At 38.2% G+C, this 19,596-nt stretch overlaps 1 protein-coding gene across 1 annotated transcript in view; it reads right to left on the minus strand.

The window, feature by feature from the left end:
• The window catches only part of LOC121282818 (uncharacterized protein DDB_G0290685-like), a 98,272-nt gene that overhangs the window by 27,028 nt on the left and 51,648 nt on the right, over nucleotides 1-19,596 (minus strand). The window contains exons 10-11 of the mRNA XM_041196633.1: nucleotides 18,971-19,060; nucleotides 1,124-1,213 (exon numbers count right to left, since the gene is read on the minus strand). Of these exons, the coding sequence (XP_041052567.1) occupies nucleotides 1,124-1,213; nucleotides 18,971-19,060 (180 nt within the window). The remainder of the gene's footprint in view (nucleotides 1-1,123; nucleotides 1,214-18,970; nucleotides 19,061-19,596) is intronic.

Raw genomic sequence — 19,596 nt, forward strand, 5'->3', positions numbered from 1 at the left:
TCCCACTGACTTACAGACCAGGTTTCTGAATAATGGAGCTAATACATCCATGAATATGATAAGGCACTTTGTGCTTTTGATGCTTTAGTGGAAAACAATTCATATTTTCTCCATTTCAAAGAGTACATAAGCCATTTCATTACAACTATTGCCTCCACCATCCATTGCAATCCCTTAGTATATTTCCTTTCTCAGCACTTCCACTAGCATGTGTTCTTTCTACTGACTTCTCTCCATCCCTTCTTTATTATGTGTTCTCTGTCCTTAACATAACATCAAGCAAAAATTGATATCTCAACTGGATTATTTTCAATCCTTTCTGAGAAAGGAACCTCCACCCAATTAGACAAGCTGAATTTTTGCTCCTCAAGTCCAGTATTGATAATGTGACAGAAAGAAAACAGCAAAGTGAATGCTAACTTTGTCTAAATAGACAAGTCCTGATGTGTTCCAAAGGACAGGGAATCTCCATTTGCACTAATGGGGCAGGCCTTCAGTTGCTGCAATTCTGCATGAGTGATATCCACCTAGAGCTTGGCCAAGAACATTCCAGTGGCACCTGATCACTCAGAGCATGATAGAGGGAGCCAAGAAAGGGTCCAAACAACAAGATTGTTCTGTTCACCTTTGCTTCTCATTTTGTTTAGTGTGTCAATCTTAAAAAAAACTGTTGGCCTACATCATCACTGAGCTAGGCCTACATCATCAATGAGATTTTGCTAACTGGAACATTCTCCTACATTCCACATCATCAATAAATTGTATTTCTTTTTATTTGGTTAAATACTGCTTCCTCAAGGGAATCTTCCAAATACGCAACCATTGGGATCTAGATAAGGAGGGGCAGCGGGTAGAGGGGCACACCAAAACATTCAACTTCCTCTCTAAATCTTACAAAATCCGGACTGGGAAATATGTGTCAATCCTTCATGGGCACTGGCTTGAAAACCAGAAACTGCCTCCCGATCAGCTCTGTGGATGTACCTAAACCACACGGATTGCAACAATTCCAGAACCAGCATTAGCATCATACCAAGGACAATTAATGATGCTAATAAATGTACGATCTGTCAAAATTACCCACATCCCATCGGCAAATATATGAAAGCTTTGCGCAACTTACTATTTTCTTCATTGTTTACACCGTCGGTTCCCTGTTCTTCCATTTTATTGTTAGGATCACTTTTAGCATTTGTAGAGTTTCCCTGCGAATCTACATGAACAAAAATATACATGCCATTGTAAACTCATTGCATACAGGCGCTGAAACTACACTGGTAATGCAGTTCAATAATCATAAAAGAATACCTATGTATTTAGTTAAGCTTAATGTGTCTTCATCTCAGGACAGATATTATTATTTCTCAGCTATGTGCTGCATGAGGGGCCTTCAGAATAATGCAAAATTTCATCTCACAGTGAATAATAGTTCCTTGTAGGCTTCCCTCCCTTTCCTGAATATACATCAATCAATTAGCTTCAAATATTATTGGTCAAATTTTACAACGCAGATTCACATGCTAGCAACATATCTTTTTGGGTTCAAATCATTGTACCAAGAACGTACTTCAATGTAACGATACATCAATGAAGTTCTACGCTGAAAAATGGATCTATTTCTGAATTCTCTATTTTGATCATTTTATCAAATATTATGACCAGTGTGTGAATTCATCATTCCATCCAAAATGAGTTAATTTTCAGACAAGATATCTGCTCAAGTCCTGGACTGGAACATCAACACATTTCCCACTGACTTACAGACCAGGTTTCTGAATAATGGAGTTAATACTTCGATGAATATGATAAGGCACTTTGTGCTTTTGATGCTTTAGTGAAAAACAATTCATATTTTCTCCATTTCAAAGAGTACATAAGCCATTTCATTACAACTATTGCCTCCACCATCCATTGCAATCCCTTAGTATATTTCCTTTCTCAGCACTTCCACTAGCATGTGTTATTTCTACTGACTTCTCTCCATCCCTTCTTTATTATGTGTTCTCTGTCCTTAACATAACATCAGGCAAAAGAAAGATATTTCAGCTGGAGTATTTTCAATCCTTTCTGAGAAAGGAACCTCCACCCAATTAGACAAGCTGAATTTTTGCTGCTCAAGTCCAGTATTGATGATGTGACAGAAAGATAACAGCAAAGTGAATGCTAACTTTGTCTAAATAGACAAGTCCTGATGTGTTCCAAAGGACAGGGAATCTCCATTTGCACTAATGGGGCAGGCCTTCAGTTGCTGCAATTCTGCATGAGTGATATCCACCTAGAGCTTGGCCAAGAACATTCCAGTGGCACCTGATCACTCAGAGCATGATAGAGGGAGCCAAGAAAGGGTCCAAACAACAAGATTGTTCTGTTCACCTTTGCTTCTCATTTTGTTTAGTGTGTCAATCTTAAAAAAAACTGTTGGCCTACATCATCACTGAGCTAGGCCTACATCATCAATGAGATTTTGCTAACTGGAACATTCTCCTACATTCCACATCATCAATAAATTGTATTTCTTTTTATTTGGTTAAATACTGCTTCCTCAAGGGAATCTTCCAAATACACAACCATTGGGATCTAGATAAGGAGGGCCAGCGGGTAGAGGGGCACACCAAAACATTCAACTTCCTCTCTAAATCTTACAAAATCCGGACTGGGAAATATGTGTCAATCCTTCATGGGCACTGGCTTGAAAACCAGAAACTGCCTCCCGATCAGCTCTGTGGATGTACCTAAACCACACGGATTGCAGCAATTCCAGAACCAGCATTAGCATCATACCAAGGACAATTAATGATGCTAATAAATGTACGATCTGTCAAAATTACCCACATCCCATCGGCAAATAGATGAAAGCTTTGCGCAACTTACCATTTTCCTCGTTGTTCACACCGTCGGTTCCCTGCTTACAGTTTTCTGGATTGTTATTATGAACGCCTTCCGTTTTAGTTTTTGGTTCACTTTTATCATTTGAACAGTTTCCATGCGAATCTACATGAACAAAAATATACATGCCATTGTAAACTCATTGCATACAGGAGCTGAAACTACACTGATAATGCATTTGAATAATCATAAAAGAATACCTATGTATTTAGTTAAGCTTAATGTGTCTTCATCTCAGGACAGATATTATTATTTCTCAGCTAAGTGCTGCATGAGGGGTCTTCAGAATAATGCAAAATTTCATCTCACAGTGAATAATATTTCCTTGTAGGCTTCCCTCCCTATCCTGAATATACATCAATCAATTAGCATCAAATATTATTGGTAAAATTGTACAACGTAGTTTCACATGCGGCACAGGAACATACTAGCGACCTATCTTTTTGGGTTCAAATCATTGTACAAAGAATGTACTTCAATGTAACGATACATCAATGAAGTTCTACGCTGAAAATTGGATCTATTTCTGAATTCTCTATTTTGATCATTTTATCAAATATTATGACCAGTGTGTGAATTCATCATTCCATCCAAAATGAGTTAGGTTTCAGACAAGATATCTGCTCAGGTCCTTGACTGGAACATCAACATATTTCCCACTGACTGACAGACCAGGTTTCTGAATAATGGAGTTAATACTTCGATGAATATGATAAGGCACTTTGTGCTTTTGATGCTTTAGTGAAAAACAATTCATATTTTCTCCATTTCAAAGAGTACATAAGCCATTTCATTACAACTATTGCCTCCACCATCCATTGCAATCCCTTAGTATATTTCCTTTCTCAGCACTTCCACTAGCATGTGTTATTTCTACTGACTTCTCTCCATCCCTTCTTTATTATGTGTTCTCTGTCCTTAACATAACATCAAGCTAAAGAAAGATATTTCAGCTGGAGTCTTTTCAATCCTTTGCTGAGAAAGGAACCTCCACCCAATTAGACAAGCTGAATTTTTGCTCCTCCAGTCCAGTATTGATGATGTGACAGAAGCAAAAGAGCAAAGTGAATGCTAAATTTGTCTAAATAGACAAGTCCTCATCGGTTCCAAAGGACAGGGAAACTCCATTTGCACTAATGGGTCAGGACTCCAGTTGCTGCAATTCTGCATGAGTGATATCCACCTAGAGCTTGGCCAAGAACATTCCAGTGGCACCTGATCACTCAGAGCATGATAGAGGGAGCCAAGAAAGGGTCCAAACAACAAGATTGTTCTGTTCACCTTTGCTTCTCATTTTGTTTAGTGTGTCAATCTTAAAAAAAACTGTTGGCCTACATCATCACTGAGCTAGGCCTACATCATCAATGAGATTTTGCTAACTGGAACATTCTCCTACATTCCACATCATCAATAAATTGTATTTCTTCTTATTTGGTTAAATACTGCTTCCTCAAGGGAATCTTCCAAATACACAACCATTGGGATCTAGATAAGGAGGGGCAGCAGGTGGAGGGGCACACCAAAACATTCAACTTCCTCTCTAAGACTTACAAAATCCGGACTGGGAAATATGTGTCAATCCTTCATGGGCACTGGCTTGAAAACCAGAAACTGCCTCCCGATCAGCTCTGTGGATGTACCTAAACCACACGGATTGCAGCAATTCCAGAACCAGCATTAGCATCATACCAAGGACAATTAATGATGCTAATAAATGTACGATCGTTCAAAATTACCCACATCCCATCGGCAAATAGATGAAAGCTTTGCGCAACTTACCATTTTCCTCGTTGTTCACACCGTCGGTTCCCTGCTTACAGTTTTCTGGATTGTTATTATGAACGCCTTCCGTTTTAGTTTTTGGTTCACTTTTATCATTTGAACAGTTTCCATGCGAATCTACATGAACAAAAATATACATGCCATTGTAAACTCATTGCATACAGGAGCTGAAACTACACTGATAATGCATTTGAATAATCATAAAAGAATACCTATGTATTTAGTTAAGCTTAATGTGTCTTCATCTCAGGACAGATATTATTATTTCTCAGCTAAGTGCTGCATGAGGGGTCTTCAGAATAATGCAAAATTTCATCTCACAGTGAATAATATTTCCTTGTAGGCTTCCCTCCCTATCCTGAATATACATCAATCAATTAGCATCAAATATTATTGGTAAAATTGTACAACGTAGTTTCACATGCGGCACAGGAACATACTAGCGACCTATCTTTTTGGGTTCAAATCATTGTACAAAGAATGTACTTCAATGTAACGATACATCAATGAAGTTCTACGCTGAAAATTGGATCTATTTCTGAATTCTCTATTTTGATCATTTTATCAAATATTATGACCAGTGTGTGAATTCATCATTCCATCCAAAATGAGTTAGGTTTCAGACAAGATATCTGCTCAGGTCCTTGACTGGAACATCAACATATTTCCCACTGACTGACAGACCAGGTTTCTGAATAATGGAGTTAATACTTCGATGAATATGATAAGGCACTTTGTGCTTTTGATGCTTTAGTGAAAAACAATTCATATTTTCTCCATTTCAAAGAGTACATAAGCCATTTCATTACAACTATTGCCTCCACCATCCATTGCAATCCCTTAGTATATTTCCTTTCTCAGCACTTCCACTAGCATGTGTTCTTTCTACTGACTTCTCTCCATCCCTTCTTTATTATGTGTTCTCTGTCCTTAACATAACATCAAGCTAAAGAAAGATATTTCAGCTGGAGTCTTTTCAATCCTTTGCTGAGAAAGGAACCTCCACCCAATTAGACAAGCTGAATTTTTGCTCCTCCAGTCCAGTATTGATGATGTGACAGAAGCAAAAGAGCAAAGTGAATGCTAAATTTGTCTAAATAGACAAGTCCTCATCGGTTCCAAAGGACAGGCAAACTCCATTTGCACTAATGGGTCAGGACTCCAGTTGCTGCAATTCTGCATGAGTGATATCCACCTAGAGCTTGGCCAAGAACATTCCAGTGGCACCTGATCACTCAGAGCATGATAGAGGGAGCCAAGAAAGGGTCCAAACAACAAGATTGTTCTGTTCACCTTTGCTTCTCATTTTGTTTAGTGTGTCAATCTTAAAAAAAACTGTTGGCCTACATCATCACTGAGCTAGGCCTACATCATCAATGAGATTTTGCTAACTGGAACATTCTCCTACATTCCACATCATCAATAAATTGTATTTCTTTTTATTTGGTTAAATACTGCTTCCTCAAGGGAATCTTCCAAATACACAACCATTGGGATCTAGATAAGGAGGGGCAGCAGGTGGAGGGGCACACCAAAACATTCAACTTCCTCTCTAAGACTTACAAAATCCGGACTGGGAAATATGTGTCAATCCTTCATGGGCACTGGCTTGAAAACCAGAAACTGCCTCCCGATCAGCTCTGTGGATGTACCTAAACCACACGGATTGCAGCAATTCCAGAACCAGCATTAGCATCATACCAAGGACAATTAATGATGCTAATAAATGTACGATCTGTCAAAATTACCCACATCCCATCGGCAAATAGATGAAAGCTTTGCGCAACTTACCATTTTCCTCGTTGTTCACACCGTCGGTTCCCTGCTTACAGTTTTCTGGATTGTTATTATGAACGCCTTCCGTTTTAGTTTTTGGTTCACTTTTATCATTTGAACAGTTTCCATGCGAATCTACATGAACAAAAATATACATGCCATTGTAAACTCATTGCATACAGGAGCTGAAACTACACTGATAATGCATTTGAATAATCATAAAAGAATACCTATGTATTTAGTTAAGCTTAATGTGTCTTCATCTCAGGACAGATATTATTATTTCTCAGCTAAGTGCTGCATGAGGGGTCTTCAGAATAATGCAAAATTTCATCTCACAGTGAATAATATTTCCTTGTAGGCTTCCCTCCCTATCCTGAATATACATCAATCAATTAGCATCAAATATTATTGGTAAAATTGTACAACGTAGTTTCACATGCGGCACAGGAACATACTAGCGACCTATCTTTTTGGGTTCAAATCATTGTACAAAGAATGTACTTCAATGTAACGATACATCAATGAAGTTCTACGCTGAAAATTGGATCTATTTCTGAATTCTCTATTTTGATCATTTTATCAAATATTATGACCAGTGTGTGAATTCATCATTCCATCCAAAATGAGTTAGGTTTCAGACAAGATATCTGCTCAGGTCCTTGACTGGAACATCAACATATTTCCCACTGACTGACAGACCAGGTTTCTGAATAATGGAGTTAATACTTCGATGAATATGATAAGGCACTTTGTGCTTTTGATGCTTTAGTGAAAAACAATTCATATTTTCTCCATTTCAAAGAGTACATAAGCCATTTCATTACAACTATTGCCTCCACCATCCATTGCAATCCCTTAGTATATTTCCTTTCTCAGCACTTCCACTAGCATGTGTTATTTCTACTGACTTCTCTCCATCCCTTCTTTATTATGTGTTCTCTGTCCTTAACATAACATCAAGCTAAAGAAAGATATTTCAGCTGGAGTCTTTTCAATCCTTTGCTGAGAAAGGAACCTCCACCCAATTAGACAAGCTGAATTTTTGCTCCTCCAGTCCAGTATTGATGATGTGACAGAAGCAAAAGAGCAAAGTGAATGCTAAATTTGTCTAAATAGACAAGTCCTCATCGGTTCCAAAGGACAGGGAAACTCCATTTGCACTAATGGGTCAGGACTCCAGTTGCTGCAATTCTGCATGAGTGATATCCACCTAGAGCTTGGCCAAGAACATTCCAGTGGCACCTGATCACTCAGAGCATGATAGAGGGAGCCAAGAAAGGGTCCAAACAACAAGATTGTTCTGTTCACCTTTGCTTCTCATTTTGTTTAGTGTGTCAATCTTAAAAAAAACTGTTGGCCTACATCATCACTGAGCTAGGCCTACATCATCAATGAGATTTTGCTAACTGGAACATTCTCCTACATTCCACATCATCAATAAATTGTATTTCTTCTTATTTGGTTAAATACTGCTTCCTCAAGGGAATCTTCCAAATACACAACCATTGGGATCTAGATAAGGAGGGGCAGCAGGTGGAGGGGCACACCAAAACATTCAACTTCCTCTCTAAGACTTACAAAATCCGGACTGGGAAATATGTGTCAATCCTTCATGGGCACTGGCTTGAAAACCAGAAACTGCCTCCCGATCAGCTCTGTGGATGTACCTAAACCACACGGATTGCAGCAATTCCAGAACCAGCATTAGCATCATACCAAGGACAATTAATGATGCTAATAAATGTACGATCGTTCAAAATTACCCACATCCCATCGGCAAATAGATGAAAGCTTTGCGCAACTTACCATTTTCCTCGTTGTTCACACCGTCGGTTCCCTGCTTACAGTTTTCTGGATTGTTATTATGAACGCCTTCCGTTTTAGTTTTTGGTTCACTTTTATCATTTGAACAGTTTCCATGCGAATCTACATGAACAAAAATATACATGCCATTGTAAACTCATTGCATACAGGAGCTGAAACTACACTGATAATGCATTTGAATAATCATAAAAGAATACCTATGTATTTAGTTAAGCTTAATGTGTCTTCATCTCAGGACAGATATTATTATTTCTCAGCTAAGTGCTGCATGAGGGGTCTTCAGAATAATGCAAAATTTCATCTCACAGTGAATAATATTTCCTTGTAGGCTTCCCTCCCTATCCTGAATATACATCAATCAATTAGCATCAAATATTATTGGTAAAATTGTACAACGTAGTTTCACATGCGGCACAGGAACATACTAGCGACCTATCTTTTTGGGTTCAAATCATTGTACAAAGAATGTACTTCAATGTAACGATACATCAATGAAGTTCTACGCTGAAAATTGGATCTATTTCTGAATTCTCTATTTTGATCATTTTATCAAATATTATGACCAGTGTGTGAATTCATCATTCCATCCAAAATGAGTTAGGTTTCAGACAAGATATCTGCTCAGGTCCTTGACTGGAACATCAACATATTTCCCACTGACTGACAGACCAGGTTTCTGAATAATGGAGTTAATACTTCGATGAATATGATAAGGCACTTTGTGCTTTTGATGCTTTAGTGAAAAACAATTCATATTTTCTCCATTTCAAAGAGTACATAAGCCATTTCATTACAACTATTGCCTCCACCATCCATTGCAATCCCTTAGTATATTTCCTTTCTCAGCACTTCCACTAGCATGTGTTCTTTCTACTGACTTCTCTCCATCCCTTCTTTATTATGTGTTCTCTGTCCTTAACATAACATCAAGCTAAAGAAAGATATTTCAGCTGGAGTCTTTTCAATCCTTTGCTGAGAAAGGAACCTCCACCCAATTAGACAAGCTGAATTTTTGCTCCTCCAGTCCAGTATTGATGATGTGACAGAAGCAAAAGAGCAAAGTGAATGCTAAATTTGTCTAAATAGACAAGTCCTCATCGGTTCCAAAGGACAGGGAAACTCCATTTGCACTAATGGGTCAGGACTCCAGTTGCTGCAATTCTGCATGAGTGATATCCACCTAGAGCTTGGCCAAGAACATTCCAGTGGCACCTGATCACTCAGAGCATGATAGAGGGAGCCAAGAAAGGGTCCAAACAACAAGATTGTTCTGTTCACCTTTGCTTCTCATTTTGTTTAGTGTGTCAATCTTAAAAAAAACTGTTGGCCTACATCATCACTGAGCTAGGCCTACATCATCAATGAGATTTTGCTAACTGGAACATTCTCCTACATTCCACATCATCAATAAATTGTATTTCTTCTTATTTGGTTAAATACTGCTTCCTCAAGGGAATCTTCCAAATACACAACCATTGGGATCTAGATAAGGAGGGGCAGCAGGTGGAGGGGCACACCAAAACATTCAACTTCCTCTCTAAGACTTACAAAATCCGGACTGGGAAATATGTGTCAATCCTTCATGGGCACTGGCTTGAAAACCAGAAACTGCCTCCCGATCAGCTCTGTGGATGTACCTAAACCACACGGATTGCAGCAATTCCAGAACCAGCATTAGCATCATACCAAGGACAATTAATGATGCTAATAAATGTACGATCGTTCAAAATTACCCACATCCCATCGGCAAATAGATGAAAGCTTTGCGCAACTTACCATTTTCCTCGTTGTTCACACCGTCGGTTCCCTGCTTACAGTTTTCTGGATTGTTATTATGAACGCCTTCCGTTTTAGTTTTTGGTTCACTTTTATCATTTGAACAGTTTCCATGCGAATCTACATGAACAAAAATATACATGCCATTGTAAACTCATTGCATACAGGAGCTGAAACTACACTGATAATGCATTTGAATAATCATAAAAGAATACCTATGTATTTAGTTAAGCTTAATGTGTCTTCATCTCAGGACAGATATTATTATTTCTCAGCTAAGTGCTGCATGAGGGGTCTTCAGAATAATGCAAAATTTCATCTCACAGTGAATAATATTTCCTTGTAGGCTTCCCTCCCTATCCTGAATATACATCAATCAATTAGCATCAAATATTATTGGTAAAATTGTACAACGTAGTTTCACATGCGGCACAGGAACATACTAGCGACCTATCTTTTTGGGTTCAAATCATTGTACAAAGAATGTACTTCAATGTAACGATACATCAATGAAGTTCTACGCTGAAAATTGGATCTATTTCTGAATTCTCTATTTTGATCATTTTATCAAATATTATGACCAGTGTGTGAATTCATCATTCCATCCAAAATGAGTTAGGTTTCAGACAAGATATCTGCTCAGGTCCTTGACTGGAACATCAACATATTTCCCACTGACTGACAGACCAGGTTTCTGAATAATGGAGTTAATACTTCGATGAATATGATAAGGCACTTTGTGCTTTTGATGCTTTAGTGAAAAACAATTCATATTTTCTCCATTTCAAAGAGTACATAAGCCATTTCATTACAACTATTGCCTCCACCATCCATTGCAATCCCTTAGTATATTTCCTTTCTCAGCACTTCCACTAGCATGTGTTCTTTCTACTGACTTCTCTCCATCCCTTCTTTATTATGTGTTCTCTGTCCTTAACATAACATCAAGCTAAAGAAAGATATTTCAGCTGGAGTCTTTTCAATCCTTTGCTGAGAAAGGAACCTCCACCCAATTAGACAAGCTGAATTTTTGCTCCTCCAGTCCAGTATTGATGATGTGACAGAAGCAAAAGAGCAAAGTGAATGCTAAATTTGTCTAAATAGACAAGTCCTCATCGGTTCCAAAGGACAGGGAAACTCCATTTGCACTAATGGGTCAGGACTCCAGTTGCTGCAATTCTGCATGAGTGATATCCACCTAGAGCTTGGCCAAGAACATTCCAGTGGCACCTGATCACTCAGAGCATGATAGAGGGAGCCAAGAAAGGGTCCAAACAACAAGATTGTTCTGTTCACCTTTGCTTCTCATTTTGTTTATTGTGTCAGTCTTAAAAAAAACTGTTGGCCTACATCATCACTGAGCTAGGCCTACATCATCAATGAGATTTTGCTAACTGGAACATTCTCCTACATTCCACATCATCAATAAATTGTATTTCTTCTTATTTGGTTAAATACTGCTTCCTCAAGGGAATCTTCCAAATACACAACCATTGGGATCTAGATAAGGAGGGGCAGCAGGTGGAGGGGCACACCAAAACATTCAACTTCCTCTCTAAGACTTACAAAATCCGGACTGGGAAATATGTGTCAATCCTTCATGGGCACTGGCTTGAAAACCAGAAACTGCCTCCCGATCAGCTCTGTGGATGTACCTAAACCACACGGATTGCAGCAATTCCAGAACCAGCATTAGCATCATACCAAGGACAATTAATGATGCTAATAAATGTACGATCGTTCAAAATTACCCACATCCCATCGGCAAATAGATGAAAGCTTTGCGCAACTTACCATTTTCCTCGTTGTTCACACCGTCGGTTCCCTGCTTACAGTTTTCTGGATTGTTATTATGAACGCCTTCCGTTTTAGTTTTTGGTTCACTTTTATCATTTGAACAGTTTCCATGCGAATCTACATGAACAAAAATATACATGCCATTGTAAACTCATTGCATACAGGAGCTGAAACTACACTGATAATGCATTTGAATAATCATAAAAGAATACCTATGTATTTAGTTAAGCTTAATGTGTCTTCATCTCAGGACAGATATTATTATTTCTCAGCTAAGTGCTGCATGAGGGGTCTTCAGAATAATGCAAAATTTCATCTCACAGTGAATAATATTTCCTTGTAGGCTTCCCTCCCTATCCTGAATATACATCAATCAATTAGCATCAAATATTATTGGTAAAATTGTACAACGTAGTTTCACATGCGGCACAGGAACATACTAGCGACCTATCTTTTTGAGTTCAAATCATTGTACAAAGAATGTACTTCAATGTAACGATACATCAATGAAGTTCTACGCTGAAAATTGGATCTATTTCTGAATTCTCTATTTTGATCATTTTATCAAATATTATGACCAGTGTGTGAATTCATCATTCCATCCAAAATGAGTTAGGTTTCAGACAAGATATCTGCTCAGGTCCTTGACTGGAACATCAACATATTTCCCACTGACTGACAGACCAGGTTTCTGAATAATGGAGTTAATACTTCGATGAATATGATAAGGCACTTTGTGCTTTTGATGCTTTAGTGAAAAACAATTCATATTTTCTCCATTTCAAAGAGTACATAAGCCATTTCATTACAACTATTGCCTCCACCATCCATTGCAATCCCTTAGTATATTTCCTTTCTCAGCACTTCCACTAGCATGTGTTATTTCTACTGACTTCTCTCCATCCCTTCTTTATTGTGTGTTCTCTGTCCTTAACATAACATCAAGCTAAAGAAAGATATTTCAGCTGGAGTCTTTTCAATCCTTTGCTGAGAAAGGAACCTCCACCCAATTAGACAAGCTGAATTTTTGCTCCTCAAGTCCAGTATTGATGATGTGACAGAAGCAAAAGAGCAAAGTGAATGCTAAATTTGTCTAAATAGACAAGTCCTCATCGGTTCGAAAGGACAGGGAAACTCCATTTGCACTAATGGGTCAGGACTCCAGTTGCTGCAATTCTGCATGAGTGATATCCACCTAGAGCTTGGCCAAGAACATTCCAGTGGCACCTGATCACTCAGAGCATGATAGAGGGAGCCAAGAAAGGGTCCAAACAACAAGATTGTTCTGTTCACCTTTGCTTCTCATTTTGTTTAGTGTGTCAATCTTAAAAAAAACTGTTGGCCTACATCATCACTGAGCTAGGCCTACATCATCAATGAGATTTTGCTAACTGGAGCATTCTCCTACATTCCACATCATCAATAAATTGTATTTCTTCTTATTTGGTTAAATACTGCTTCCTCAAGGGAATCTTCCAAATACACAACCATTGGGATCTAGATAAGGAGGGCCAGCGGGTAGAGGGGCACACCAAAACATTCAACTTCCTCTCTAAATCTTACAAAATCCGGACTGGGAAATATGTGTCAATCCTTCATGGGTACTGGCTTGAAAACCAGAAACTGCCTCCCGATCAGCTCTGTGGATGTACCTAAACCACACGGATTGCAGCAATTCCAGAACCAGCATTAGCATCATACCAAGGACAATTAATGATGCTAATAAATGTACGATCTGTCAAAATTACCCACATCCCATCGGCATATAGATGAAAGCTTTGCGCAACTTACCATTTTCCTCGTTGTTCACACCGTCGGTTCCCTGCTTACAGTTTTCTGGATTGTTATTATGAACGCCTTCCGTTTTAGTTTTTGGTTCACTTTTATCATTTGAACAGTTTCCATGCGAATCTACATGAACAAAAATATACATGCCATTGTAAACTCATTGCATAAAGGAGCTGAAACTACACTGATAATGCATTTGAATAATCATAAAAGAATACCTATGTATTTAGTTAAGCTTAATGTGTCTTCATCTCAGGACAGATATTATTATTTCTCAGCTAAGTGCTGCATGAGGGGTCTTCAGAATAATGCAAAATTTCATCTCACAGTGAATAATATTTCCTTGTAGGCTTCCCTCCCTATCCTGAATATACATCAATCAATTAGCATCAAATATTATTGGTAAAATTGTACAACGTAGTTTCACATGCGGCACAGGAACATACTAGCGACCTATCTTTTTGGGTTCAAATCATTGTACAAAGAATGTACTTCAATGTAACGATACATCAATGAAGTTCTACGCTGAAAATTGGATCTATTTCTGAATTCTCTATTTTGATCATTTTATCAAATATTATGACCAGTGTGTGAATTCATCATTCCATCCAAAATGAGTTAGGTTTCAGACAAGATATCTGCTCAGGTCCTTGACTGGAACATCAACATATTTCCCACTGACTGACAGACCAGGTTTCTGAATAATGGAGTTAATACTTCGATGAATATGATAAGGCACTTTGTGCTTTTGATGCTTTAGTGAAAAACAATTCATATTTTCTCCATTTCAAAGAGTACATAAGCCATTTCATTACAACTATTGCCTCCACCATCCATTGCAATCCCTTAGTATATTTCCTTTCTCAGCACTTCCACTAGCATGTGTTATTTCTACTGACTTCTCTCCATCCCTTCTTTATTATGTGTTCTCTGTCCTTAACATAACATCAAGCTAAAGAAAGATATTTCAGCTGGAGTCTTTTCAATCCTTTGCTGAGAAAGGAACCTCCACCCAATTAGACAAGATGAATTTTTGCTCCTCAAGTCCAGTATTGATGATGTGGCAGAAGCAAAAGAGCAAAGTGAATGCTAAATTTGTCTAAATAGACAAGTCCTCATCGGTTCCAAAGGACAGGGAAACTCCATTTGCACTAATGGGTCAGGACTCCAGTTGCTGCAATTCTGCATGAGTGCTATCCACCTAGAGCTTGGCCAAGGACATTCCAGTGGCACCTGATCACTCAGAGCATGATAGAGGGAGCCAAGAAAGGGTCCAAACAACAAGATTGTTCTGTTCACCTTTGCTTCTCATTTTGTTTAGTGTGTCAATCTTAAAAAAAACTGTTGGCCTACATCATCACTGAGCTAGGCCTACATCATCAATGAGATTTTGCTAACTGGAACATTCTCCTACATTCCACATCATCAATAAATTGTATTTCTTTTTATTTGGTTAAATACTGCTTCCTCAAGGGAATCTTCCAAATACACAACCATTGGGATCTAGATAAGGAGGGCCAGCGGGTAGAGGGGCACACCAAAACATTCAACTTCCTCTCTAAATCTTACAAAATCCGGACTTGGAAATATGTGTCAATCCTTCATGGGCACTGGCTTGAAAACCAGAAACTGCCTCCCGATCAGCTCTGTGGATGTACCTAAACCACACGGATTGCAGCAATTCCAGAACCAGCATTAGCATCATACCAAGGACAATTAATGATGCTAATAAATGTACGATCTGTCAAAATTACCCACATTCCTTCGGCAAATATATGAAAGCTTTGCGCAACTTACTATTTTCTTCATTGTTCACACCGTCGTTTCCCTGTTCTTCCATTTTATTGTTAGGATCACTTTTAGCATTTGTAGAGTTTCCCTGCGGATCTACATGAACAAAAATATACATGCCATTGTAAACTCATTGCATAGAGGCGCTGAAACTACACTGGTAATGCAGTTCAATAATCATAAAAGAATACCTATGTATTTAGTTAAGCTTAATGTGCCTTCACCTCAGGACAGATATTATTATTTCTCAGCTAAGTGCTGCATGAGGGGCCTTCAGAATAATGCAAAATTTCATCTCACAGTGAATAATAGTTCCTTGTAGGCTTCCCTCCCTTTCCTGAATATACATCAATCAATTAGCTTCAAATATTATTGGTAAAATTGTACAACGTAGATTCACATGCTAGCAACATATCTTTTTGGGTTCAAATCATTGTACCAAGAACATACTTCAATGTAACGATACATCAATGAAGTTCTACGCTGAAAAATGGATCTATTTCTGAATTCTCTATTTTGATCATTTTATCAAATATTATGACCAGTGTGTGAATTCATCATTCCATCCAAAATGAGTTAGTTTTCAGACAAGATATCTGCTCAAGTCCTGGACTGGAACATCAACACATTTCCCACTGACTGACAGACCAGGTTTCTGAATAATGGAGCTAATACATCCATGAATATGAGAAGACACTTTGTGCTTTTGATGCTTTAGTGGAAAACAATTCATATTTTCTCCATTTCAAAGAGTACATAAGCCATTTCATTACAAATATTGCCTCCTCCATCCATTGCAATCCCTTAGTATATATACTTTTTCAGTACTTCCACTAGCATGCCTTATTTCTGCTGACTTCTCTACATCCCTTCTTTATTATGTGTTCTCTGTCCTTAACATAACATCAAGCAAAAATTGATATCTCAACTGGATTATTTTCAATCCTTTCTGAGAAAGGAACCTCCACCCAATTAGACAAGCTGAATTTTTGCTCCTCAAGTCCAGTATTGATAATGTGACAGAAGGAAAACAGCAAAGTGAATGCTAACTTTGTCTAAATAGACAAGTCCTGATCTGTTCCAAAGGACAGGGAATCTCCATTTGCACTAATGGGGCAGGCCTTCAGTTGCTGCAATTCTGCATGAGTGATATCCACCTAGAGCTTGGCCAAGAACATTCCAGTGGCACCTGATCACTCAGAGCATGATAGAGGGAGCCAAGAAAGGGTCCAAACAACAAGATTGTTTTGTTCACCTTTGCTTCTCATTTTGTTTAGTGTGACAATCTTAAAAAAAACTGTTGGCCTACATCATCACTGAGCAAGGCCTACATCATCAATGAGATTTTGCTAACTGGAACAGTCTCCTACATTCCACATCATCAATAAATTGTATTTCTTTTTATTTGGTTAAATACTGCTTCCTCAGGGGAAAATTCAAAATACACAACCATTGGGATCTAGATAAGGAGGGGAAGGAGGTAGAGGGGCACACCAAAACATTCAACTTCCTCTCTAAGACTTACAAAATCTGAACTTGGAAATATGTGTCATTCCTTCATGGGCAATGGGTTGAAAACCAGAAACTGCCTCCCGATCAGCTCTGCGGATGTACCTAAACCACACGGATTGCAGCAATTCCAGAACCAGCATTAGCATCATACCAAGGACAATTAATGATGCTAATAAATGTACGATCTGTCAAAATTACCCACATCCCATCGGCAAATAGATGAAAGCTTTGCGCAACTTACCATTTTCCTCGTTGTTCACACCGTCGGTTCCCTGCTTACAGTTTTCTGGATTGTTATTATGAACGCCTTCCGTTTTAGTTTTTGGTTCACTTTTATCATTTGAACAGTTTCCATGCGAATCTACATGAACAAAAATATACATGCCATTGTAAACTCATTGCATACAGGAGCTGAAACTACACTGATAATGCATTTGAATAATCATAAAAGAATACCTATGTATTTAGTTAAGCTTAATGTGTCTTCATCTCAGGACAGATATTATTATTTCTCAGCTAAGTGCTGCATGAGGGGTCTTCAGAATAATGCAAAATTTCATCTCACAGTGAATAATATTTCCTTATAGGCTTCCCTCCCTATCCTGAATATACATCAATCAATTAGCATCAAATATTATTGGTAAAATTGTACAACGTAGTTTCACATGCGGCACAGGAACATACTAGCGACCTATCTTTTTGGGTTCAAATCATTGTACAAAGAATGTACTTCAATGTAACGATACATCAATGAAGTTCTACGCTGAAAATTGGATCTATTTCTGAATTCTCTATTTTGATCATTTTATCAAATATTATGACCAGTGTGTGAATTCATCATTCCATCCAAAATGAGTTAGGTTTCAGACAAGATATCTGCTCAGGTCCTTGACTGGAACATCAACATATTTCCCACTGACTGACAGATCAGGTTTCTGAATAATGGAGTTAATACTTCGATGAATATGATAAGGCACTTTGTGCTTTTGATGCTTTAGTGAAAAACAATTCATATTTTCTCCATTTCAAAGAGTACATAAGCCATTTCATTACAACTATTGCCTCCACAATCCATTGCAATCCCTTAGTATATTTCCTTTCTCAGCACTTCCACTAGCATGTGTTATTTCTACTGACTTCTCTCCATCCCTTCTTTATTATGTGTTCTCTGTCCTTAACATAACATCAAGCTAAAGAAAGATATTTCAGCTGGAGTCTTTTCAATCCTTTGCTGAGAAAGGAACCTCCACCCAATTAGACAAGCTGAATTTTTGCTCCTCAAGTCCAGTATTGATGATGTGACAGAAGCAAAAGAGCAAAGTGAATGCTAAATTTGTCTAAATAGACAAGTCCTCATCGGTTCCAAAGGACAGGGAAACTCCATTTGCACTAATGGGTCAGGACTCCAGTTGCTGCAATTCTGCATGAGTGATATCCACCTAGAGCTTGGCCAAGAACATTCCAGTGGCACCTGATCACTCAGAGCATGATATTGGGAGCATAGAAACGGTCCAACAACAAGATTGTTTTGTTCACCTTTGCTTCTCATTTTGTTTAATGTGTGAATCTTAAAAAGAAACTGTTGGCCTACATCATCACTGAGCTAGGACTACATCATCAATGAGATTTTGCTAACTGGAACATTCTCCTACATTCCATATCATCAATAAGTTGTATTTCTTTTTATTTGGTTAAATACTGCTTCCTCAGGGGAATCTTCCAAATACACAACCATTGGGATCTAGATAAGGAGGGGCAGCAGGTAGAGGGGCACACCAAAACATTCAACTTCCTCTCTAAGACTTACAAAATCCGGACTTGGAAATATGTGTCAATCCTTCATGGGCACTGGCTTGAAAACCAGAAACTGCCTCCCGATCAGCTCTGTGGATGTACCTAAACCACACGGATTGCAGCAATTCCAGAACCAGCATTAGCATCATACCAAGGACAATTAATGACGCTAATAAATGTACGATCTGTCAAAATTACCCACATTCCTTCGGCAAATATATGAAAGCTTTGCGCAACTTACTATTTTCTTCATTGTTTACACCGTCGGTTCCCTGTTCTTCCATTTTATTGTTAGGATCACTTTTAGCATTTGTAGAGTTTCCCTGCGAATCTACATGAACAAAAATATACATGCCATTGTAAACTCATTGCATAGAGGCGCTGAAACTACACTGGTAATGCAGTTCAATAATCATAAAAGAATACCTATGTATTTAGTTAAGCTTAATGTGCCTTCACCTCAGGACAGATATTATTATTCCTCAGCTAAGTGCTGCATGAGGGGCCTTCAGAATAATGCAAAATTTCATCTCACAGTGAATAGTAGTTCCTTGTAGGCTTCCCTCCCTTTCCTGAATATACATCAATCAATTAGCTTCAAATATTATTGGTAAAATTTTACAACGTAGATTCACATGCTAGCAACATATCTTTTTGGGTTCAAATCATTGTACCAAGAACGTACTTCAATGTAACGATACATCAATGAAGTTCTACGCTGAAAAATGGATCTATTTCTGAATTCTCTATTTTGATCATTTTATCAAATATTATGACCAGTGTGTGAATTCATCATTCCATCCAAAATGAGTTAGTTTTCAGACAAGATATCTGCTCAAGTCCTGGACTGGAACATCAACACATTTC

The sequence above is a fragment of the Carcharodon carcharias genome, chromosome 10 (assembly GCF_017639515.1).
Source record: "Carcharodon carcharias isolate sCarCar2 chromosome 10, sCarCar2.pri, whole genome shotgun sequence".
Lineage (NCBI taxonomy): Eukaryota > Metazoa > Chordata > Chondrichthyes > Lamniformes > Lamnidae > Carcharodon > Carcharodon carcharias.